Raw genomic sequence first — 27078 nt, forward strand, 5'->3', positions numbered from 1 at the left:
ATATATTTTAAATATAAGTTAATTATATTTCTGTAATTAATATATTATCGGAAAAACTCGAGGATGAAAAATTTAAATTCTATTAATTTGATTTGATGTATAAATTTTAAAATACGATAAAATAGTTCAATTTGATATTTGAAAAACTCAACCCAATTAATCATGTATACCCCTAGTGTCTACTTATGTGCAATATACTTTTAAGATTCGAAATCATTTCCTAAAAGGAAGCAATCAAAACACCCTACACAAAAAGTATTTCCTTTAGTTGATAAAATTACAACTAGTCAATCACTACCCTTCTTCGAAAATAATTCATTAATACCTTATAAGTTTCAGTGCCTCAAATAGTAATACATCAATGTAACTTAACTAGAAGTTTGAAAAAGGGACCTTGTGAAATAAAAAGGTAAATAACAGGTCATTTGAAACTTTTCATTATGAAGAAATTGATGATAGCTACTGTTCAAACTTAGCCTGCTTTTGTACCTGCATACTGAAGAGGAAGGAGAAGCAAAAGAAGGGAAGACATAGCATCTTTTTTTCTGAGGTGTCAAACACAGCCAGACCCATAATAAGCAGGGAAACCACTGTCCGGCCCATAACAAGTCTTAATAGTTGTGAAGAATGTGTATTTTTTGGCAAGTGCAAAGAGTTTCCGCATAGGAAAAAATACATCTTTATACCAAGAAAAAACTATATCTTTCTTATAGATCATTAACAAAATAGCAACAATCTTCCCCATATTTTCATGTTCAGAAATATAAAGATCCAATATGAGATGGAAAGTCTTTGCCATATATATAGGCTACAAGTACAAAGGGATTTTTTATCTTAAGGATGTAATTTCTGATGCAACTAAGCTAACTCCACAAGGAACTGAGCTTTGATGCAAGTTTTGCATTCTTGTAATCATCGCGGAGTTGAATAAACCTGGGTTTGCAGATAAAAGAAAGAATTCAGAAAACTATCCGCCTTAAACTTGTACAGCAGACAACCTTAAACAATATACAAGTCATTCAACCTTTTGTTACATTACTATTCAGAAAGAAAAAAATTAGTTATTAACAAAACCGAAGTGTGTTGGGAAAAACACGGATAAACACAAAAATATATATGGTAAAAGTAATATAAATAAAATGGAAAAATAATGACACCATGAATTTTACGTGGAAAACCCTTCTAAATAAGGGGAAAAAACCCCGCGTCAAGAGGAGCAACTGATATTACTATAGTAAGAAATTTTATATTGTGTAGTCACGAATACAATACTCAAAGTCACTACCATACACTCAAAAGGAAAAACACTCTTTTCGTTTCCACCTTACTAAAATATCGCTCACACTCTATTTTTCTTCATAAACTATTATTCTTCTATAATCAATGGAATACCTCACCTTGCTCTCAAAATGGTTTTTCTCTCTAACTTGGTGTGTTCTAGAAATGAGCAAGAATTCTCTATTTATAGAAGGATAAAACCACGCGTATGTCACTACTGACATAGGCAAATATAGCAAAGTCAAAAATGGTTACAAATCTTACCAATTTGTCAACCGCCAAATCTTTTATTTTCAACTCCAATGACTTTTCTTTTTTAACAATTGCTTGTAGCAATGAATAGCTAAAGTTGACCAAAAATGGTATGTATTCAAGAAATCTTCCCCTCCAGTCCTATTTACTGGAAGAAGGTATCTTAATCTTCTTTAGAGAGAGCTCATACCCACAAGTTCTTTGAATAACTCGAACTTGTCTTTCGATATCGTCTTGTTCAGCATATCTGAAGGATTTTCACTTGTGTGGATCTTTTTAATGTGAAATGATTCACTCTCCACTTCCTTACGAATCCAATGATATCTGACGTCGATGTGTTTTGTTCTTTCATGGTACATGGAGTTCTTACTCAAGTCTATTGCACTCTGGATGTCACAATAGACAATATACTCCATCCGATTCAAACCAAGCTTTTGAAGAAATCGCTTTAGCCATATCATCTCATTGCCGGCTTCAGTAGCCGCAATATACTTAGTTTCAATTGTATATAGTGCAACACACTTCTGCAACTTCGACTTCCATGATATAGCTCCCATGAAAAAGTAAACAAATATCCAGTGGTGGATTTTCTGTTATCAAGGTCACCTGCCATATCAGCATCGGTATAGCCTTTCAAAATTGGATTTGATGCTCCAAAACACAAGAATTCATCTGAGCTTCCTCTAAGATACCTGAATATTCACTTCACAGCTTCCCAATGCTCCTTTCCTGGATTGTCGAGAAATCTGCTGACAATACCAACTGCGTGAGCAATATCAGGTCTAGTGCATATACCATTGCATACATTAGACTTCTGACGACAGAGGAATATGGAACTTTGGCCATGTTCTCTTTTTCCTCCCTAGCTGTAGGACACATCTTCTTGCTCAACTTCATATTACCAGCAAGAGATGTACAAACAGGCTTAGTATTCTTCATATTGAAGCGCTCTAGTACACGTTCAATGTACTTCTTCTCGCACAAATAAATTTTCCCTTTTATCTCTGAGACGAGTAATTCTCATGCCCAAAATTTGCTTGACATGGCCCAAGTCTTTCATAGAAAAGACTTACACAACTCTTTCTTCAGCTCGTCAATCTTGAAAGTATTATTGCCCACAATCAACATATCATCCACATACAGCAAAAGGATGATAAATCATTCTCAAATTTTTTTTGTACAAATACACAATGATCTGAACAAGTCTTATTATAGTCTTGCTCCTCCATAACAGATTCAAACTTCATGTACCACTGTCTAGGAGCTTGGTTTAGGACATATAGACTCTTTCTGAGTTTGCACACAAAATTTTCTTTACCATCTACTTTGAAGCCCTCAGGTTGTTCCATATAAATCTCTTCTTCTAGATTACCATGAAGGAAAGTCGTCTTCACATCCATTTGCTCAATCTCTAAATTAAGACTAGCAGCCAAACCTAGAACTGTGCGAATCAAGGACATTTTCACAACAAGAGAAAAATTTTAGTCAAAGCCAATACCCTTCATTTGACCAGATCCCTAACAACCAATCTAGCTTTGTATCTGGGCTTCAAGTCTTCAACTTTAGCTTTGAACACCCATTTGTTCTTCAAAGCTCTCATGCCCTTAAGATATTTTACCAACTTATAAGTGTGGTTCTCATGCAGAGACTTCATCTCATCTTGCATGGCTTCAGTGCATTGATCATTGTGCTCATCTTCCATGGCCACCTCATAACATTCAGGTTCTCCCCCGTCAGTGAGTAACACATACTCATTGGGTGAATAAAGGGAGGAAGGAAACCATTTTCTTGTGGACCTCCAAAGCGGAATATTTGATTCGTCCACAACTTCATGAGCAACATGATCATCAATAACAATATCATTGTTATTATCAACACTAACATGTTGATGAGATACATGATTATGGGCGTCATAATGATTATCAAGCCCAACAACATCATGCACACTTGTGTGACGAACGTCATCATTATGAACTATACCATCAAAACTTCAAAATTCTACCTTCTCCGCTTTGTCAATATCTTCAATTATTTGATTCTCCATTAAAATAATATCACGGTTTCTCACAAATTCATATAGCCTGTAACAAAATTCATGAAGGTCATATCCAGTGAAGATGCACTGCCTTGTCTTGGCATCTAACTTTGACCTCTTATCTTTTTGCACATGTACAAAGGCTTGCAACCAAATACTCTCAAATGGTCATAGTAAACATCCTTTCCATACAAACACTATTTGGTACATCACTTTGCAAAGAAACAACAGGAGATAGATTAATAACATGTGTAGCGGTCAATAAAGCCTCACCCCAAAATGAGTTCGGCAACTTTGCTTCAGAAAACATCTAACTCTTTCCATCAAGGTCCTGTTCATCCTTTCAGTCAAACCATTAAGTTGAGGAGTCTTCTGGTGTCTAATACCTTGATGCTTGCAGTATTCGTCAAATGGTCCACAATATTCACCACCATTATCAGTACGAATACATTTCAGTTTCTCTTTCAACCGAAGCCTGAAGCTGCTTGAAGACACCTAACACTTGGTCTTTAGTCTTCAAGACATAGACCCAAAGTTTTCTCGAGCAATCATCAAATAAAGTGACAAAGAAGAGAGCGCTCAATGTTCTTTGTCTTCATTGGACCACATAAATCAAAGTGCACCAACTCAAGCAACTTTTTCTTTCTCGAAGGAGGATAATCCTTAAAGAAAACTCTATTTTGTTTACCGGTCAAGCAGTGCTCACAATTTTCTAATTTAGCACTTTTGAAATTTGACAAAAAATTCTTCTTGGCTAGAACATTAAGTCCTTTCTCACTGATGTGGCTACGTCTCTTGCGTCATAACGTTGAGGGTTATAGCTCTCAACCGCATTCACCATATCATCACAAGCATATGTCGTAGTCTAGTATAGACCACGACTTTGTTACCACGAGCCACAACTAAGGAAGCCTTAATGAACTTCATTTTCCATCACTGTTGGTACTAACATATCCTTCATCATCTAAAACACCACAGAAATTAGGTGCAAATGAACATCAGGAGCATGTTTCACATTGTTCAAAACTAGTTTAGTTCCAACACTAGTTCCCAAACAAATTGTGCCAATACCAACCACCCTAGAAACAGTCTCATTACCCATACTCAAGGTTGCAAAATCAGCAGGAGTATCGGAAGAGAAAAAACCTTCCTTTGTGTCACATGAGATGCGGCAGCAGTGTCCACAATCCAGCTTGACTCATCACAAGCAATATTTATCATATCCTTCATCAAAGACAGTAACAAGATCTTCGATGGTAACAGTGGCTTGGTAATTTTCATTGCCAGCTTCTTTAGTTTTCTCTTTTATTTTGTTTTTCCTGTTCAACTTCCTGCAGAACTTCTCTGTGTGCCCTTTCATGCCACAATGATAGCACTTAATATCCTTAAGTCTTCATCTGAATTTGCTCTTATTTTGTTCTCTGTACTGAGAACCACGAATTTTGTTTCTCCCCATGGGGCCAGTTATCAGGACATCCGACGAAGAAGACCCTTGACTTTTCTTCTCATCTCTTCGTTCAAGACACTAATCTTGGCAGAATCTATAGAGATCTCACCATTTGGAGCAGAATTTGACAATGAAGTTCTAAATGTTTCCCAAGAGTCTGGTAGGCAATCAAGTAGTTGGTTCATGATCCCCTGAAAATTGTTCAGATGGTCTCGGAGAACCATCATGATACTTTAAATTCAACATCTTCTTTATTAAGAACATTTTGTTATTTTTAGTCTTCCGAGCATACAAACTTACAAGATACTCCCATAGGGTTTGACCATGTGTCTCCCCAAAAATATGGTTCAACACATATCGTCGACCCATTGCCTAATGAATCCACAAACATGTATGTGCAACAGATTTCACACTTCATCTGTTTTATTATCAGGTTTAAAGTGGTAAATACTGGTTTGTAAAAATTCTTGACATAAAGAAGATATTCTATTTTTCCCTTCTGAATGGCATAATTAACACCATTCAAAGTAACCATTCTACTTGTGTTGACTTCCATTGTTTTTCCCCAAAAAATATTGTTATCGCAAATCAAAGTAAATCTTTTCTAATATGGAAGTTCAGACTGTGATGCAACCACAGAGCATACTCAGACTCTGATATCAGTTTGTCGGGAAAAACATGGATAAACACAAAAATATATATGGTAAAATTAATGTAAATAAAATGAGAAAATAATGAAACCAAGAATTTTACATGGAAAACCCTTCTAAATAAGGGGGATAAATATGGGTCAAAAGGAGAAACTGATATTACTATAATAAGGAATTTTACACTATGTAGTCATGAATACATTACTCAAAGTTACTACTATACACTCAAGAAGAACAATACATTTGGTTTCCACCTTACTAAAATATCGCTCATACTCTATTTTTTCTTCACATATTATTTTTCTTCTGTAGTCTATGGAATACCTCACTTTGCTCTCAAAATGGTTTTTCTCTCTAACTTGGTGTGTTTTACAAATGAGCAAGAACGCTCTATTTATAGAAGGATAAAATCATGCATGTGTTACTAATGACATAGGTAAATATAGCAAAGTCAAAAATGATTGCATATCTAACCAATTTGTCAGTCACCAAATCTTTTATTTTCAACTCCAATTATTATTTCTTTTTAACAAATGCGTAATGAATAGCTAAAGTTGACCAAAAATGGGATGGATTCAACAAAGTAGACCTTTCACTTGAACACATTCATAACACAAAAAAAGAACATGAAAATGTAAACATCTTAGTCACCTTTGAGCATCTTTCTTAATGCTTGGAGTTCCCTCAAACAAGGGGCCTAGACTTTCAGGAGCAACAATAAACACATTCGCTATGCTGAAGCAAGAGTCAAAACAGGAAACATTAGAGGAAATTATATTTTGTATGAGGCTTAAAATTTCGAAAAACCTTGCAACTTACATTCCAAGTTGTTCAAATTTCTCGTCAACCTGAGGGGCATTGAAACTACGAACAAACTCTCCATATTCTGTTATGTCACGCTTCAAACGCAAGCCTCCACTGCAAAAGGCAGAGAGAATTTCGGTAGATGAAGCAACTTTCAACAGATGTACATTACAAATAGGGGAATTTACCTAAATGTCAAACCAAATACCAAGCTCAAAATTTTACGTTTTATGTTTCTCTAACCATTGATAGATTTTGGTTTTAATCCATAGTGCTTTCTGGATTATGTATATTCTCTTCTTCGAGACATCTAATTCCTTTCTTTCTTCTTCTTTTCAGGACATGACGATGTGCCTCGAGTTATAAAAACTTATTCCAAGAGACCAAAATAAATAAGTAAGAAACTTAGTAACTGTCATGAGACAGTTACACATTTAATGGGTGGTTTTTCCTGTAGAAATAGGGGCACGGCAGTGAAAAAGAAGGACACTAAGAAAATAAAGGAATTTTGGGAGAGTTTCTAGTCTCTCGAATGTCTAGAAAGGTTGTGATCTTTATGATTATATAACTAAGTTCATTATTGTCTTAGGATGTGATTTATCATATTAGTAGTGTACTCGTGATTGTTGTAATATCAGTGAATCTAGTGTGAGACACCAGTATTTGTTCCTTCAGTAAGGTCTATCAAATATGTATTAGAGCTGTAACGTTCAGAGATGGTAAGTAGAATGGAGGGACGAGTTGAACAAGAGGAGACAAATTTGACAGGGATAAGAGAATATATCAAAAAACTGGAAGAATGGTTTCAAGAAATGACAGAGACTCCTGCTAGAATCGAAGCACAAGGGAGAACTATGATGGCAGAAGCATCCCCTTCTCAAACCAGATCTGTCGGAAATCAAGAAGAGGTAAGCAATGTCAACAGGGTTGGAGAAAAAGATGGGAAGAAGTTCCAGAAATTATAACTACCAGTTTTGAAAGGAGAGGATCCTTTGGATGGATTTTAAAAGTTGAGCGATATTTTACCATGAATAAAATTCGCAGGTGTTTGTTTGGAAGGAAAAGCCTTAAATTGGTATTATTGGATGGAATCTTGAAAATAAATGCTAACTTGGGAGGACTTCAAAAGAGAGTCGTTGAACCGATTTCATCATTCTCAAAAATCAATCAATATGTTGTCTTAATTGGGTTGAAGCAGGTTAGTAAGTTATCATGTTTCGTGAAGAATTTGAAAAGGTCTCAGCATCTATGAAGGAAGCATCTGATGGAATGTTATCTGGAGTATTTTTAGATGGGCTGAAAGAGGAAATTTGAGAAAAAGTGATGTTGTTTAAGGCTCAAACCTTGAGGGAGATAACGGAGATGGCTCAAAAGATGGAGGATCAAAATTATGTTTTGCAGGAAGTACAAGGCTTTAAATTTGATCAGGCAGAGGAAGTGCAAGTAATAAAACAGTTGGGTTTAGACCCAATTATCACCGAGTTGCAAACATTCTTGAATCTCGTGACTCAAGAGCCGGTGTAGCAAGTCGTAACACTGATTCACCAGTGCATACTACCACAAAGTCGACTAGCTTCAACGCGACTGCAGTAGCAAAGTCTAAAGGACAATTCAAAAGGTTGTCTGATTCAGAATTTGCCCGAAAAAAAGAGTTAGGGTTATGTTTCAGATGTGATCAAAAATTTGGCCCTAATCATCGTTGTAAAAATAGGAAGCTTAACCTATTGATTATCTTAGAGGCACCCAACACTGATGAAGACAAAACAGAGGAATTCTTTGAGTCTACAGGAGAAGATGTAGTTGAAGGGGAAATGAAAGGTACTATGATGGTGTTGATATGAATTCAGTTGTAGGCCTTACAGGAGGTAGAACAATGAAACTTGTGGGGAAGATTCATGGACACGATGCGATAATTTTGGTCGATAGTAGAGCTACCCATAATTTTATATCATCCATCCTCGCTCATCATCTGTAATTACCTATTAACAAGACCAAAGGATTTGAAGTAAAAATTGTTAATGGTCAGCAGGTTTGTGGGAGTGAAGTATGCAAAAAGGTAAGGATAGACGTGCAAGGAGTCCAAATCAACCAACAATATTTTCTATTTGAATTGAGGGGAATTGATGTGGTATTAGGGATGGAATGGTTAGCCACATTAGGAAAGATGAGGGTGAATTGGAAACTTTTTACCATGAAATTCAAAGATGTAGGAAGATTGGTGTCGCATTGAGAGGGTCGGTCCGGAGATGGTTCAAACAGTAGTGTCACTGAAACCCATGACTTATTTCTTAACGAAAGGAAACCAAGGATTTCTGGTTGAGATGAATCAGGTAGCAATAACAAAAGATGTAGCAGCTGTATTCATTAAGGAAGTGGTTAAATTGCATGGATTTCCTAAGTTTATTGTGTCTGATCGTGACCGGGTGTTCATAAACCACTTTTTGAGGGAACTATTCAAGCTAGCAGGCACTACCTTAAGGTATAGCTCTTCTGATCATCCAGAAACTGATGGGCAAACAGAAGTTGTGAATAGGATTTTAGAAACATATCTCCATTGTATGGCAGGAGAAAATCCTAAAGAATGGTCCCACTGGTTATCTTGGGCTGAGTATCGTTTTAACACATCCTTTAATATATCTGCAGGTATGACACCCTTTAAAGCATTATACGGAAGGGATACATCATCAATTTTTCACATGAATGACACTACTTCAGCGGTTGAATAAGTAAATGAGTTGGTGTGTACTAGAAATTTGATTTTAACCGAACTCAAAGAACATTTGTTACAAGCACAACAAAGAATGAAGAATCAAGTTGATCAACATAGTAGAGAACTGACTTTTGAGATTGGTGAAGTAGTATATCTCAAACTTCGGCCCTACAAACTACGTTCTTTGGCTAAGAAGATAAATGAAAAACTCAGTCCCCGTTTTTATGGTCCTTACAAGATTCTAGAAAAGATTGGTTCCGTATCTTATCAGTAGGAGTTACCAGTTGGAACATGCATTCATTAAACGTTTCATGTTTCACAGTTGATATAATGCTTGCTTCGAACTTCTTCTGCTCAAAACCTACCTCCATTTCTTACCCAAGAATTGGAGCTTCAAGTTGAGCCTGAGGCAGTGAGACAGATCAGGAAGCTAATCAATGGAAAATTGAAAGTTCTATCCAAGTGGAAGAACCTATCAGACTTTGAGAATACTTGGGAGGAATATGCAATCATCGATCAATAATTTCCGGACTTTCACCTTGAGGACAAGGTGATTCTTATAGGGAAAGGTAATGATGTGCCTCAAGTTATAAAAACTTATTCTAGGAGACCAAAATAAACAAGTAAGAAACTTTGTAACTATCATGAGAAAGTTACACATTTAATGGGTGATTTTTCCTTTAGAAATAGGAGCAGGGCAGTGAAAAAGAAGGATACTCAGAAAATAACGGAAAGGAATTCTGGGAGAGTTTCTAGTCTCTCGAATGTCCAGAAAGGTTGTGATCTTTATTATTATATAACTAAGTTCATTATTGTCTTAGGATGTGATTTATTATGTTAGTAGCATACTCGTGATTGTTGTAATATCAGTGAATGTGAAATAGCAGTTCTTGTTCCTTTAATTTGTATTTCAGCAGTAAGGTCTATCACATTACTGATCTGTTCATATTATAAAACATTGCCTTGCTTTATTATCTCCTCAGTTGAAGACTTTTACTTCTTGAAACTACAAGGACTTTATGCTTGTGCTATCCCTTCAGATGAAAAAATTGATGCCCCAATTATCAGAGTGTATATAACTCAAAGTACATTTGATTTTATGCTCTAGAGCTAAAATCAAGCCTTTTATGTTCTCCATACATATGCACTGCTCATATGAATCCATATTTCATGTAATCTAACACAAATAAGTCTTGTCATAACTTTCTCACGAATATGCTAACATTTAACTAAAAATAACTTTAGTTTTATGATCTAGTGCAAAAACAACATTCTTATGTTTGTTTATACTTGCAATACTATCTTTCCTGCAATTTGACCACAAAGAAAATGATTTTTCAGTTTTGGATGTGAAGGGCAGGATTAGGCTTATTAAGGTCAAAGGCTTCATTTGTGAGGAAGTGAGAGGATGTGTGATCGATTTGTTTTTCCCTTCTAACTGATCTGTTGTGTGTCACATTGCGCTATTCATAGAGGAAGAAGGCCAAGTCCTTGCTTGTTCGACAAAGTTAGGTCTTTTCTTGCTTATATGCCTACCATCATATACCACAAGTATCTTAGAATTAGACATAAATGATGTGGCAATAGCTGCAATACCTGTACCAGTCATCCTTGATATATCAAGAAACTACTATAATTTCTTCTGCTGCTGCTACTACTAAATCGAATGAACTAGAGAAAGGAATTACCTAGGATTAAAAGTGAACTTTTGCCAATGGTTAAGCAACCCCTTGTGCAAGCGATTTCCCTATAAGAACATTTTTAAAATGGACAAACATAGTATCAATATAAGAAATTCTGGCAAAGAAAACTAAATACAGAATCAATAAGTTGCAGATAATTTAGACACCGCTGAATAACCCGACACGACAAAAATACATAGCACTAAAATGGATGCAGAGACAAGTTCCAATTTCTTCCTACCATTTGCACAACAAATGTGTGTATGCACAAACTAACCATGTGTATATTCTTAGCAAATCAATATCATGGGTGGTTTTGTTAATTGGAGAATTTTGAGAGTTACAGGCTAGGACATGTGTAAAGGTAAATTCAGTTGATTATACAATTTCGAACAAGCTACCAAACAATTTCCAGAAACAGAACTCTCTGAAACTATAAAAATGACCGATTGGGTCAAGGATCAGTTATCGTGCGTCTAGAAACAGCATAAACCTGGGAAATTACAAGAAGATATTTTACCTAACAGATAAAAAAGAGAAGTGATAGATCTGATAGAATGCCTTTAAGAATACGAAGCGATGGGTTTCTTTGTCTCGATTGTAAATACTTTTGATAGAACTTTCTTGGTGCTATCTATAACACACTCAACCTTTCTTGGCAAAAAAGATACTTGAGAGAAGATTTCCGGCATCATGGTTTTGGACGAAAAATAATAGTCACAGCAATAAGAACAGTAACATACCAATTCAGTAAGGAACGCTTGTTTGTTAAGCCCTTCCAGTCCAGTGAAAGCCGACTCAAGCACACGGGAAAGGTATGCAACAGCACTGGTTGTAGATATAATATTAGTATACCAGTAAAATGAAACTAAATGATTGCCAAAAAAGACGTAAATTCCAAAGATCTTAAAATATACTACGCCAGATATAAAGAGGAAAGCAATCATAAGATCAACTGAAATTTCATACTTGAATATGTTCTAGATGTTTCAAGAATACATTTTCTATAAAAAAAAAAGACTAACATATGTGCATCTTTTAATTAATATAGCGATTCACCATGCACAAGCACTTGTTGGCCGATGGTCAGGGATAATGCCATCATCAGGTGATCGATAATCTGTTGCCTTTTGTTCAGTTGACAGTAGCCTTTCTACCTGAAAGAAGGGGAACATGATGTCAAACAAAATGTTTGGTTTTAGAGGACAGATGAAAGAGTTGGAAAACATTAAGTGGCTGGTAAAAGTGACCAATGAGTTACTTTGCCTAGGGAGGACAAGTGTCCCACATATAGCACTTATCAAGCCTATACAGAAGAATAAATATTCTAAATCACAAACCTCTGCTATGACAGTTTCAATGCACTGTTGAAGCCCCTTACAAGCAATACTCTCTGCACGTGACATAGTTGTTGCCATTTCTTCACTAGAAGCAGCATGAGCACCATCCACAGGAAGTAAACGCCGCGATATGGAGTTCACAAAATACTAAAGAAAACCATGAGTTAAGTGCAATTGAGTTAAAGCTACATCTACATAAATTTAAAATTGACTCCACTGGCATCAAAACAACCCACTTGCTGCAAAATAGCCACACTGCTTCCACAACGTTGCACAGATGCCATGAAAGATTTGAAACTGCTTTCACCAGCAGCAGCTGCATTTTCTGCCTATATAAAACCAATCATACAACAAGACAGCTGGTCGCTTAATATTTAGATGTATACAAAGTACAAAACTCTAGATCAAAAGAAAAGACTGGTATAATTACGGCAGAAGCAGCTGCTGCAGCAACTCTTCGGCTAACACTAGTTCCCAGCAAGTGTTTTTCCCTCAAGGCAGCAGCCTCAGTAAGGCCTTCTCTGGCTCTTTCAAGACCTCCTATTATGTATTGACTGACCTGCAAAAGTCTAGAGTGAGAAAAACAATTGTACCATAACTACTGTTACGCCTCTTTCGAAATTAGTAGGGTCTGGTAAGATGGAACCTTAGTAACCACTCAGCTCTATTTGTCCTGTTTCATTACCCAATAATTTGTCCTAAAGGGGTTCTCAAACGACTAGTGATCCTCTAAACCATGTACTTATTTGTGCATCAAAATATAATTTCTACCCGAACTAAAAGGATTCTTGTCAAACACTAGACCTATTGTTAGTGAACCCAGGAAAAGGACAACAATGTAAGTGTTCCACTAACAGACATCAGACCTATTGTTAGTAAACCCAGGATGAGGACCCAATGTAAGTGTTCCACTAACAAACACCAGACCTGTTGTTAGTGAACCCAGGATGAGGACCCAATGTAAGTGTTCCACTAACAATTTTATTCATTTTGTGGACATGTTGAGGCTTAGAGGCTAAACATTGCGTCCATTTATAATTACAGATTTCATTAACATTCTAGAGAACTTACCTTTTAATTTGGTAAGTATCCTCTGAACGCATAGCACAGCCTTAGCATTTCTCTATTCCAGTGAACCTATTTTAATTCTGTCGTGCAACTTCATCTAGATGAATTGACTGCATATAGTCATCTCACTCCTTTCTTCTTGTGTTGGCTAACTTAGAGTCTATATGATTTTTGGTTACTTCTACTTTTCCTAAGACCATTACTCTTGAGTGCTTCTCCATGGTTCAAACTTTTGGTTTGACTACGCTTGTTAGGGTTTTCGGCGATTAAAACAATAACTTGTGCAAATAACATACTCCATTGAATCCCATTTTGTATATTATTGATACACTCATTCATGACTAGGGTAAAAAAGTAATGTGCAACCAAAGATTTTGGAGATTTGCTCGTCTCCTCCCTCTCTTATAACACCTGTCAAAGCTCTTTTATCCCACAATAAAACAAAATGATATTACCAAAGTTTAATGTAATTTAGCTTTCATCATCGGAGATGTTTCTATACAAATGCTAGATATTTCCACAGGCAAAACCAAACAGTGAAAATAGAACTCCTTATTCTGCATTAGAGATATTGCTTACATGAATTCTAAACATGCAGAAGACTACAGATATATATATAGAGGCACACACATAAACACATATTTTAGATATATGTCACATAAGATATATATTGTACCTTCTATGAATTTTCCTACTTGATTAATGCATGCTCCCAGTGACATGATGAAAGAACTAAAAGACGGCAACAATTGAAACAAACTATAAATGTAAAAGGAGGTGATGAACTTACTTGGTCTAGAAGGCATGTGAAAATAGGTTTAATACTAGCAGCAAGTGCAGCAGGCTGTATATAAGAGGTATAATCAATTAGCTAATCCCTGTAGGTTTTTATCTACTAAAGTATAACAGTCAACAAATAGATCATCAAGTTAGGAGAATGGCCTAAAGACGTGTACCAGCGGCAGAAGACACTAAAAAAAGATAACTATAACATACTTGATTACTACAGGCCACATTGTAACTTAACTTGGAAAATCTGGTATACATTATTGAACTTATATTGAATCTAGTGGCAGCCTTCAGTTTAAAACAAACAGTAATAAGTTGTCAAGGAGAAAAGATAAGGATCAGATTTAGGCATGGAGAAGAATTCCATGATGTATATTTTGGACCGTTTGGCTAGAAAGAGATCACATGTGTTTCAAGAGAAATCAGACTCCTGTTTTGCCAAAAGTTGGAAGTCTTTTTACAAATAAAAATTTTTTCTGTAGGATTACAGGTTTATGTGAAGGAATGGTTGTAAATGACATTGATACAGTACTGGATTTTGTCGATTGCCTACATTCTTAAGAGACAAATCTAGCTGTTTTGCATAAAATCAGAAGATTCTTGTTGCTGAGGTCTTCTGTATAAAATTTATATTACTTACTAAATAAAGTATGGAGAAGATTCTCACTCCCTCTGTATGTATGTCAACTATAGCTCTTCAACTATTCAACTAACCTGTCTATGCAATAAATAATTTACTACTGTGCCAAGGGGAATCTCCACATACATGATATCCAAAGTAGAGGAACTTACGCAATCACTACCAACAGTCATATGGATAAACATCTTTTCAATCTAATTTCTAATCTGACTAGCCTAAAACATCTTTTTAATAGAATAGGTCAAAAATTCTACTGGACTTGAAAACGAACATGATGTGAATGAATCTACTCCTGCACAAGCCTTGATACAATAACTAGTTCCTTTTGATTTTCCAGCCAAAGGAAAAAAACTAAGAGATGATGAAGGTACAGCTTCAGCAACATCTTGAAACATGTCATATATACCTGTAAGTAAAACAAACTACATCTGGATATTGCTTCTTCGTTCCAACGAACAAACTCTGTTACCACAGTGACAGAAATTTCCGGGTTAGAAAGTACTATTGAAGCACCTTTTGAGCGTCCAATTGTCCCAGACGACTCAGAGCTGGATAGCTGACTTTCACTACGCAGTTCATCCATCTGCAAATTAAAACAAGAGGTCTGTTCAAAATTGTTCAACAGAAGCCACCAGAATGATATGTTACAGGTGAAACACTTTCATAAACATCTATAAGTTCAGAAAGTTGTTAGGCATCTATTGTTACAATAACATTGTGGACCTTCAATGTTGTTTAATGCTCTCCAGAAACAGGTAGCCTTGTCAGCTAGTATACCAAATTTCATGCAAGCTAAGTTTGATTTGGTAAGAGCCTATGTGGAGCAAAGATATTGCAATTTACATGGCACCTACTAGGTGCTTTGGAACAGAAATATTTCAAGGTTCCCTAGAACCAGAAAATTGATAACCAATAATTTCTTTACTTCATTTAGGAGTTCTGATTGTTTTCATTGTGGAAATAGCTTCTTCCAAAACTTCCTTGTCTTACCTAAGCAATAGAGAAAAAGGAGTGCCTTAAACAGAAACTATAATGATGAGACTGTTCAGAAGGATAAATTGTCACAAACCTTAGCTTTGTAAAGTTGTTTAAGAGAGGCTTGCTCGCACTCTATGTATATATCTTTGTGTGGTAGAAACAATGATTCAGTCAAACCTGAACCAAAAGAAAATGGAGATCACAAATATAATTGACATAAACAAAGCCAGTCCAACAAATTATAAATGGAAATAGCCTATGATCAAGACGATCTAGATTGACCTCGTGGTAAAAACAAAAGTGAGTATCTTCAAGAAACTGATTCTAGTACCCAAATGAACCATAGTAGTAAACCACAGTAAGTAACCTAACAGGACTAGAACGTTTTCTATAATATTTGGAACTGAAGTTAGATGTAGAAACAATCTTAGCAAATTACAAGAAACATAACACTTCAAGATTTGATATAGACTCGCATATATTTGATGTTTCTCTTAAACGGGTAAAGGAGAAAAACGAGTCTACAATATGAATTGATCATTAATATCGGAAGCAGTACATGCTTCAACGACAGAAAAGAACAAAACTTGGGTGTCAAGACTTCTCTTTTATTAAGAACCTCACCTTCTAGCAATACCTAATACTCAAATTTATTCAAGAATCTATATTTCCCTCCCACTTTTGCTGAACACCCTGTTCTCCTTTATCTCTTCTTTTTAATTTCCTCTCTCCGTGAAGTGCATAATATGCCCATAATAGACAACTCTTTATTTCTTCAGAACCTTGTCATTAACTGTCCTAGTTGACAGAGAAATCAGAATGAAGACTCATGAGACTTATATCATGCATTTACATGTCTCAGTAAGGTAAATCCTTAAAATACCAGCATGTTCGCCAAATTAAGCAGTCATATGCAGATCTTGGCACATTCCACCTCTGTTTTATAGCACATTTATTACATTTCAAACAGCTATATTAAGGTAATAATGAGATGGCACAAAGGTTCATTTCATTTCTACCTTCAACATCCAAGTCACCACATCCGACACTTCTCAACTCCTTATCAAACTCTTGTGTCTTCTCATATGCGACAGCCAGCAATCTGAGATACTGAACATTCAAAGGCAACAAAAGAGTCAGCCAAAGGCCATATTTTCCTCTTCTGATAGAAATGAATAATCTCTGCACATCACTTACTAATACAAGTCCGCCTTCTGCCATGGGAGGTGGGTTAACAAGAGATGGTTTCAGTAGGAGCTTCTCTAGAAGTTTTGGAACACGATCTTCCAAGACACGCTGTTCATAACCTCAATCTATTAGTTACCAGTTCCATAATTGCATTTTTTTGTGGAAACACTCACTCAGTAAGCACTTTACTAGAATGGAAAATATCAGGCAGACAAATTGTAGGAAACTCAAGGAGATAGAAATTGTTTTGGTCTAAATTAACTGGTGCACGTCCACAGATATGTTATTCTTTATATGCATATATTGTTAAAGCTCTGCGACGACAAGCCTGAACTAGCTTTCTTTTGCTGCTGCAGCACCATCATACAAAAACAAGATAGACAATAATTGCCTCAAGAACACAATAAGTAGTTATCAACCATACCTGAACTAATATCGACATTACATCTTTAGGGGAAGGGAAAACTGCTGCTATAGTGGCTGCTTCTTTTCGCACCGTGTCTGGAGGAAACATAATGTGTTAAAATTCAAAAGGCATGCATTTAGAAGAGAAATGCTGTTTTATAAACTTCAACTAAAATAACCTGCAATTTCTTTAAACATTGAAGAAAGGCCATGAGCAACATTGCTAGGGCTGGGTTGGGCACCCTCATCACCAAGGACCAATTTAGCATCTGCATTCATCACCGCAACATCAAACATGGGACGTAATCCCACGTAGTGTTGCATGGCACTGGTACCCCTGTTAAACTGCTTGGAGAACGAATATGCCAAATTATGAAGTGTTCTTTTCAATAGAAAACACCAAGAATCAGGTTCAAATTCCAGAGAAAGGATAAAAACCTTTTACGTTATCCCCTGTTTACAGGAAGTTTAATAGAGATTTAACATGAAGTACTTCTGACAGGTCTACTGAAACAGCTTAATTTACCTGTGACAAAATTTTACCATATTCACCCATTGTAGACAAATCACGCTTCTGTGTAGCCGTATCAAATCGAGCTAATAATCTGTTTTCCAAGGCTAGCAGGTCACCAAATAAGAAGACTACTTAGAATGTCCTTTAAAATGAAAAAATGAATATGACATCACAGGAAATACATAAAATAAATGTCAACCAAGAGCACAGTAGCTAGCTAAAACCATCAGAAGAAAACAAAAGCTAGGCGTCCAAACAGCTAATGTAAAAATTGAGGACTATGTTTAGTACGTCTTTAGATCTTAAAATGCAGTACTATGTGCCCATATCAAAAAATCCATTTGAGACTACAGAGAAATTACACAAGTAATGTTTACTATGTTCAATTTTTACAAGTTAAAACAGAACTAGCTACTTTTCCCCGAAAAACTTTATGAAAATTAAAACGACAAACCTGAGAATGAACTAAAGGTATTTGCAACTCTATGCCCTTTTAAGGTATAGTCTTCTAATATGATATGCCGTATTTACATCATTGTGCAAAATTTTAGGAGTCAGAGTAATATGGTCATTGAAGGAGCTACATCATAGCCTTTTAGCATGCATTATTGCTCTTACTTAAACAGCAGATGTTTAATTGGCCTCTTTCCTTGTTCTAATTGTTCTTATTCAGATGCACCAAATGAACATCCGTTTATCCCTATATTAAGTTGTCCATACATTTTCCTAGATGAAAAAACAGTAAAGAGACATGAAAAAGAGTAAGAGATCGATGTTACAAGTTTCAGAGATACTGTGCCTGTTCATTGGTCTGAGATGTGCTTCATGCTGGACTACACACAGCATAAGGATCTCATGGCTCATAATTGAAAATCCTGTTGGTTTAGGTCTTGGGAACTTCTATTGATGTCAAACATGTTTTTCATACCAGACCAGAACATCATTGATGTCAAATAAAGATATAAATTGAAAAGATTCCTCCCCCGTCCCAATTATATGACACTATTTCCTTTTTAGTTTAATCCCAAAAGGGACCCCTTCTATATTTAGTAACAATTTGACTTGAAACGTATACCCTTAATGAGATGAGTCACACAAATATCTATGGCTTATTCTAGACAACACGTTTCAAAAGTCTTCGTTTCATTCTTAAGCTCCGGGTCCTATCAAACACCTTCCCATAAATTGGGACGGGGGGTTAATTAGATAAAAATTATTGTTTAGTGGTTCCATCTTCAAGATAGATCTCATGGGTAATAAAAAAGTAGGTCTTATTGCTTGGTACCTGAACAGAAGAACTACATAAGCAAGCAAAGCACTCAACCTGTTTTGCACCTAGAAATTTCTTAAGAAGTTTGTTGTAGAGTCGCCAGAAGGTTCTTAATGCTTCAGATCTTTCTACCAACAAATAACCTACTTCTGCTCTACTTTTTTTTATCAACACAAGTTCAATCATATATTATGCTCCTCTAAAACTTCAGATTCTCCATTTCTCGGGGTGGTAGTTTGTGAAAAACTAGCTAGTCAAGAAGAACAGAAGTTTCAAACACAGCTTTAGAATAAATCCATGAGGAGCAGTAAAACATCAGTAGTTAAAGAAATTAGTAGTTCGCTGTTGTACCATTGCAGTACTCCTGGAGGTTTGTGATAGCAACTTCCAATCCTATATGTGAAGTTGCATTTCCAACAGCAGAGGAGACAGTTGTTTTTTGTCTTCCAATATCTTCATCAGCAAATGATCCTGCAAATTACTTAAATGTGATTATATCTTGGGAAAAATCATATTGTTACACAATTGAGGATGAAAACAGATTCTCTAAGGTGAAAGATATACAATTAATCACTGAAAGGCTTCTTTTTAAATGACAAAAAAAGAAAATGTAACTGCAGCAACAAAAATTCTCTGTTTCTCCAATCCTCTACACCAAGTACAGGAACCAGGATTAGATTATAGTTTTTAATGGTATAAACAGGAGAAGCTAAATTAGTGGACGATTAAATGTCTTTGAATATCGTCGTTCATCGAAGGACTTGGTGAGAAGTTAATATTTTAGTGTACTTATTGACAATTAGAACCAAAACCTTATGCAGTATCACCAATGGGAGATCAGACAGTTAATAAGAGAATAACTCAATAACCTGAAGCAACCCAGCGGTCAAGTTTCTCCGTCTGGTGTAACTCTCAAGAAATCCCACCACCCGTTCAGAAAAAGTAAAAAGATAGGAATGACCCAACCTTGTATCAAGTATTCCCATTATGATAATTCTCCACAGGAAACTAGTAAAACATTTCAAAGTTATCAGAAGAAGAAAAATGAACCTAAAATTTTAAGTTCTCTTAATTATTTTTGGTGATGACATGATAGTAGTTAGATGTTACTGAAGAATTTGAGAAGAACAGGCTTATTTTGTATGTAGGTATGCCTTTACATCCCATGAGTAGGTTTATTAGTTCAATAAATACTATAACTAATTCAGGGACGTCAATCAAAGGAAATATTATATTCATATAACTACTAATGGAAAAATAGTCGCCTAAAATCATGCTAATTGATTAACAGCATCAACACCTCGAAAGAAGCCAGAGGTACTGCTTAATCAGCTACTCTGAGGCTAGGTGAAACTGAAGAGCGTTAACCAACAAGGGAAAATACGAGAAGGAGAGAAAGAGAGAAATTCAAAAGTGGTAAAATGAAAATGATATGCCTTAAATCCGTAGGTAATAAATAGTATAGGTAAATAACGGGAAAATATGATAATGGAGTAAACGCTTAAAATGATTGTGTCATGACAGCATATCCTAATTTGCACCATCTTGAGATAGATAAGTTGTCAGAGTCAGAAACACAGAGCTTTCTCAGGTAATAAATAGCTAAATGAGGAAGAATATTAATCAGTGTTTTGGGAGGCGAGAAGCGGAAAAAAGCGACGTGGGCTTGCTTCACAGAAGCGAGAAGCGTGAAGCGAAGCGCACGCTTTTTTTTTAAAAAGCGACATTTAGTATAAAAATAAAAAAATACTAAATAACTAAATAGAGGTAATATAGTCTTAGATTAAAAGAAAATAGATAGTCAATAATACTCATAAGTAATAACATATAAAGCAAAAAAATCAAAAACATAATTAAATCACAAATACTCAAACTCCTATTCTTCAATAAGATCCTCAAACTCTTCAAGTGACATAACAAAGGGTTATAATTGGTCATCATCTTCTTCATCATCAGAAGTGTCAAAAAATAAAAAAAAGGGCTGCTAGCATACACATTGATCACAAAATAAAAACGAAAAAAAGAAGAAGCAAAAGAATTGAAAAAAACAGAGGAGGCAGTCAGCAGAGATGAAGAGAAGAAGAGAAGAAGAAGAAAAAACTACAGCAGTCGCATCGTGAAGAGAAAAGAAACTCACAGAGATGAAGCAAAGGCGAAGATTGTATATTTCAGGAGAAAAGGAACTCACAGATATGAACTAATAAACATCGGTTAAAACTTACCTGCAGTCGCGGTCGAGGTTTGAAGAGAGACACAGTCTCAGTCGCGGTTGTGAAGAGAGAAGAAGCGAAAGAAGAGTCGTGAAAGAAAAATTAAGTTATATTGTATATTTCAAGTTTTTTTTAAAGAAAAGACTATTTTTTTTATAAAAAAAACCCTAATTGTCGCTTTTTTATAAAAAGCGCGCTTTATTGTGCTTTTGCCTTAGTGTCGCTTCTCGCTTCTTTATCTGAAGCGAGCGCTTTTTTCAGATCGCATCGCCTCAAGAGAAAAAAGCGCACTGGTGTCGCCTCGCTTTGAAGCGCGCTTTAAGCGCGCTTTTTTGCGCTTTTCACAACACTAATATTAATAATTGATAATTTTTTGAATGAAGGCATCTGATTCTTGGTGCAAGTGTAAAACGAAAATATTACACCGTTAATAATAACAATGGACAAAATATCCCCCTGATTTTTTGATGGCAAAGAAATATCAGACGGAAACTGGAAAGCAGAAGTAAAGGAAAAAAGTCAAGAGTGATAAGCAGGGTTATTACCTTTTGACCTGGTTGCAAGTTATCTAGTTTGACCTTAGAATAGTCAGCTCAACCAAAGATAATAAAACAAAATTTGGCAAAGAATTTTCACATTTACAGTTCTGAGAATATCCAAGGAATGGTAATGAGCATTACTTAATTTCTGGGCAATAGAAGCAGCTTCAGCGACACGGTTATCATCAATGAATAAAGGAGAAAGTTGTGTCAGGTCTCCTGCACTTCTATTGAACTCCATCAAGTACTGTTTGAGGGAAGTCAATTTATTCCATCAATTTTTTCATAAAGAACACAGACGCAAAAAAAAAAGATCCATGCGTGAAATGACTTTTAGATGGTTACAAGTTTACCTTTATGAGCTCTATCGTCTGACTAGCAGATTCTCTCTGAGTATCTGCACTCTGACAGGAAACAAAGGTTATTAATGTACAAACTCAGTCTAAAATAACTTGAAAAACAGATTTATCTGGAGAAATTGAATTTTTTAGAAGAAATGTCTTTCTATTGTCTGCTCATTCTTTCAATGGACGAAGCACACTTAAGTCTTGAGTACCAAACTTCAATTGAAGATCAAGATACAAATGTTACTTTCTTACTTATGTTACAAAAGAAACAATCAGATAAAACTAAACTAATTTCTTGTAATTACACTAGCAAAGACCTAAACAGTCTAAGTAATTAAAAAAAAAATAGCATTTACCTGCAAGTGATCTCCTATTTTGGCAGCAGTATGACCGACACTTGATATACGTGAATCCAGACGTGCAAAACTGCCAAACAAACCATCTACACCTTTTTCCAGCTGCACATTTTCTAATACTCATAAAAGCTATGCTCAAGGCTTTCAGAAGATCAATGTGAATAAAGAAGCTCCATTTAACACCAAAGATGCTAAAGACGATTACAAGTATAACATAAGCAAAAGATGGCAAATGAAAAACCAAATGTCTATCCTGCTTTACCGAGACAAATGTATTAAACATATCAAGTGCATTTTCACATCATAGAATGTCATTTAAACCAGGTCATCATTTCATTCTTCGATTATTCAATATTCAATTCTAGTTCCAAGACCCCATGATCATCATCTCAAATAAAAAGAAAGTTTCGCATTAAACTAATGATATATCTTATTATACAAAAACTACTTACTGACCTCAGCAAGTGTCTTACGGTGCTTCAAGTCTTGAACAGAAACTTCTTTTGTGAGATTGCTTAATTTTGCATCAACCTTAATAGCAAATCAGAGACAAAGGGGTTTTAGTTAAAAACTCTCGAGAATGAACAGTAGATATGACATAACGATATACCTGTCTTTTTTGTTCCACCAATTGTGAACTAGAATTCTTAAACAGAGATAACAAGGCATCAACTTCAGGAAACAATGGGCTTGAAAGTAACTTTCCTGCATTTGACATTGATGGTGCCCTCATATGCCCATTCGATATTCCATCAATGTTGCCATGACCTTCTAATGAATCTACTTCTTTTTCGAGACATGAAGGCAATACCTCAGTTACCAAATTACCAAACGTATCATCAAATGAAAAATCGCCCTGCATTAGACACACACATTCAACATGGCTATTTTAACAAATTACTACTATAATTATGTTGCATTGTAAATAGATCATCACCTTGAAATCATCTACATCAAGAGCAAGTGGAGTACGGTTGGACTGTGTTCCGTCTCTAATCTCTTTCATGACTAGTATAAATATGGATTAAGAAAAATGTCAAAACCCCATTTCCAATTTAAAAAATAACTAACCTATAATTAGCCTATAAATACATATACACTACTATGTAAAAATCATTAAAATAACTTCATTTTTTATTCTTACCTTGATGAGTATAATGTAATTCTTCTTCTTCAATAACAACAATTGCTGCAGAGTAAAACAATGTGTAGAAATGAATTGAATCTATAAAAAAGTTACGAATCTTGCGGTATTTCTAATACTATTTCAAAAAACCATTGAAAACCTCCCACGTGTTTATCTAAATTTAAGGTGTTTTGCTTATCAAGGAGCAAGTTTGGATCTCCAAATATGGGGCAAATCTTGAATTATATTTTAATAAAATAACATAATCAATATTTATATTTTTTTGGGAGACATCTATATTTATATTACTTTAAAAGGGAAGGCATGAAATTCCTTTAAAAGGGAAGGCATGAAATTCCTTTTAAAATGTTTATTAAACTTCTTGTCCTTTGATAAAATATATGGTAAGAGATTCGGGAGTATATATAGTAAGAAAATATATGGCAAGTGATACTAGAAGAATTAATAATTAAAGAAATTTTAAAATATATGGCAAGAGAAAAAGAATATGATCCGATAAATAGACGATAGTGAAATAATAATATATTATTTTGTATTCTATCATTTTTATTTTTCAATTGATCAGAAAAGATATTATTGTTCATTAGAATTTTTTATTTTGCACTATTATTTAAGAAAGTCAAGTTGGATGAAGAGTTAAAATGTCAAAACCCCATTTTCAATTTTAACAATAATTAACCTATAATTTGCCTATTAATACATATACACTACTACTGTGTAAATTAAAATACCTTACTTAGTGTAATATAATTATTCTTCTTCAACAATAATTATTACAGAGTGAACGAATGTGTAGAGATAGATTAATTGAATCTACAAAAGGTTACTAGTTTTGTGGTATTTCTAATACTATTTCAAATTTGCTTATCAAGGAGAAAGTTTGGATGTCTCCAAATATGGGGCAAATCTTTAATTATATATTAATGAGAAAATAGATAAATATCTCCTTAATCTATTATTGAATTCTCGACTACATACTTATACTTTGTGGGAGTTCTATTATCTCCATGAGTTTTTTAAAAATAAAATATATTCCACTTTTAACTAGACAACCACATTTTTAATATGTAGTCAGGGGCAGCTCAACGTAATTGGGGACCTAAAGCGAAATTTTAATTCGCGGCCTAATATATAAATACACTTCATATACGTGTTTATTCAAAAAATATTTTTTACACTATTCAAATGGAAATTATTAGTACTTAATATTGTTTTCTCAGTTATTACTTTTAGGTAAGATTTTATCAACTCAACATTGAAAAAAAATCCTTTAAGTGAGGCAATTATTATATGTATTGTTAACATAATGCTTTAAGTAATAAGCTGATAGATATTAAATAAAGATAAGAGTAAGAACCATAGAATTTGACTCAAGAAGTTGATGACTTGGTATACCTCATTTTAATATGCTTATATTCTAGTAATACTTGAAACTAAGATTTAAAAAGAAATAAAAAAGAATTTGTAATTAACTTTTTCCAACAATGTTCACTATTAATTTTTATTTTTAACAAAGTACAAAAGATGTTAAAGTGGATAAAATATTTATTTTTTATTAAAATATACTTTTTATCAAAAATATTTAATTTTTCTATAAAAAATTAACATTTTTTAATTAATTACAAAAACATGTATACTTTTTTTTCCTCCTCCTCCTTATTTTTCTTTACTTTTTTTGTTTCCAATTCCCTTCTAATTTTAAATCACTCACACATGAAAAAAATCAAAGTTATTTTTATTATCATTTTTTCATCATTTCACAGCATCCTTCAGGCACCTTGACAAGCTTGACAAAATAGTTTAATAAAGACCTAACAAAATAAATGTTAACGGTAGATTAAATAGTTTAAGAAAAACCTAACAAAATAAATATTTACTAACGGTAGTGTCAATGCCTAACAATTATGTTATTTAATCCTTTTAACCAAAAAAAAAATTAGTAAGCCCACGTGATAATAATTTTCAATAAAACCGAAGTAACGGAATTACCCATGTAATGCTAATTAGTAGACATACTTTTGGCTTTTCAATTTCTCTAGTTTTAATGTGCATTGCCATGTCAAAATTAGAATATAAAAGGAGAAAAGACATAAAGTCACCAATAAAGTTTGTTTCGTGTTTTCATAAATATATCTTAACTTTGCAATTGTTCTATTACCCCACTGAACAGATATTATTATACCATTTTTCGATCAGCCCCAAATTTTAAGAAGCAAATGAGTTCACACCAATCATTACATCACACGTGTTAATTTAATTTAAAATATAATTTTTTTCATTTTAAATTTTTCTTTTATCTTTTCCTTTCTCTATTTCTCTCTCTCTTATTTTTGAATTTTAATATATTTTAAATTTCATTTCATCTCCACTTCCCACTTTCAAGTGATTTATCCCTTCATTTTCTTTTTTTTTTCTTCACCTCCCACCCCCCATGTCAAATTGAAACTTATTTTCACTCTTTTTCTTTTTCTTTTCTTCTTCTTCTCCGGTCAAATTATTTATAAAATTCATACTATTATTTAGAATTTATTGAATTATTGATAACAAAATTAATTATTTTTTTAAAATTTTTTTTTGAAGGTATCATCAACTACTCATTTTCATATAAATTAAAAATTATCAATAATAATTTTAAAAGAATTAATAAATTTTTCAAAACCTGAAAGAACTTAATTGAAATAGAAAAAAAACTATATGATACTTTCTGATTATCTTAAAATCTAATGAGTTTATCCAAACGTAAGAAAATATTTAGACACAATTTAAAAATTTAAGAGAGTAAAACTAATAGTAATAAAAAAAAAGGAGGTGAAGTTGTGATAAATATGGTGACATTGAAAGTAAGTAGATTCAATGATTGGAGATGACAATGAATTTTTTAAAAGAAAGAAGAAAGAAAAGAGAAAAAATAAAAAGAAAAATAAAGTTAAAATATTAAGAAAAATAAGAAAATATAAGTGACGACCCTCTTAGTTATTTTAAGAATTTTAACCATTATTTTTATATTAACCTTTTTAGCAGATTTTATAAATAACTTATAACTTATAAGAGTTAGTGACATGATTTTTCAACTTTAAGAAAGGATTATTTTGAACTTATAAGAGTTAGTGACATGATTTTCAACTTTAATAAAGGATTATTTTGTAGCTAATAATAATTAAAAAAAAAGAAGAAAAAAAAATTAGAATATTAAATTAAATAAATAAGTAAAATAATGATAATAATAATTTTTTTTAAAAAAAAAGCAAAGTGCCCTGAATGTTAAAAGTGTTAGGCGGCTAGATTATTAAAAATAAGAACGAACAGAAACAAAAAAATATGCAGAAGAAGAAAACAAAAAAGGAAGGGAGAAAAAGAAAAAGAAAAAGGAGGAGAAAAATTGATACGTTCATCGCGTCAAGGTAATTATTCTTATCCTTTATATAAATT

General features: G+C 34.1%; 1 protein-coding gene across 1 annotated transcript; it reads right to left on the reverse strand.

The window, feature by feature from the left end:
* Nucleotides 1–504: 504 nt before the first annotated feature.
* Nucleotides 505–23991, reverse strand: LOC101253655 (exocyst complex component SEC10b-like). Its single transcript, XM_069291481.1, has 25 exons — nucleotides 23647–23991; nucleotides 23440–23510; nucleotides 23113–23358; nucleotides 22959–23033; nucleotides 22503–22604; nucleotides 22153–22203; nucleotides 21941–22046; nucleotides 19402–19521; nucleotides 17793–17884; nucleotides 17446–17611; nucleotides 17286–17362; nucleotides 16871–16969; nucleotides 16693–16783; nucleotides 15765–15850; nucleotides 15102–15278; nucleotides 14057–14110; nucleotides 12629–12757; nucleotides 12435–12527; nucleotides 12199–12345; nucleotides 11918–12015; nucleotides 11602–11686; nucleotides 10865–10923; nucleotides 6482–6580; nucleotides 6314–6397; nucleotides 505–933 (listed from the first exon to the last, which is right to left on the reverse strand). The coding sequence occupies exons 2-25, from the start codon at nucleotides 23506–23508 to the stop codon at nucleotides 864–866; spliced, it is 2475 nt and encodes an 824-aa protein (XP_069147582.1). The 5' UTR covers nucleotides 23509–23510; nucleotides 23647–23991; the 3' UTR covers nucleotides 505–863.
* Nucleotides 23992–27078: the final 3087 nt, after the last annotated feature.

Source organism: Solanum lycopersicum, chromosome 11, assembly GCF_036512215.1.
Source record: "Solanum lycopersicum chromosome 11, SLM_r2.1".
Lineage (NCBI taxonomy): Eukaryota > Viridiplantae > Streptophyta > Magnoliopsida > Solanales > Solanaceae > Solanum > Solanum lycopersicum.

Coding starts and splice junctions, on each gene's coding strand:
- LOC101253655 (XM_069291481.1), bottom strand. CDS start 23,508: ATGAAAGAGATTAGAGACGGAACACAGTCCAACCGTACTCCACTTGCT. Junction 23,359..23,439: donor TTGATGTAGATGATTTCAAG/GTGATGATCTAT, acceptor TGTCTAATGCAG/GGCGATTTTTCATTTGATGA. Junction 12,016..12,198: donor TTGAAACTGTCATAGCAGAG/GTTTGTGATTTA, acceptor CCCTTCTTTCAG/GTAGAAAGGCTACTGTCAAC.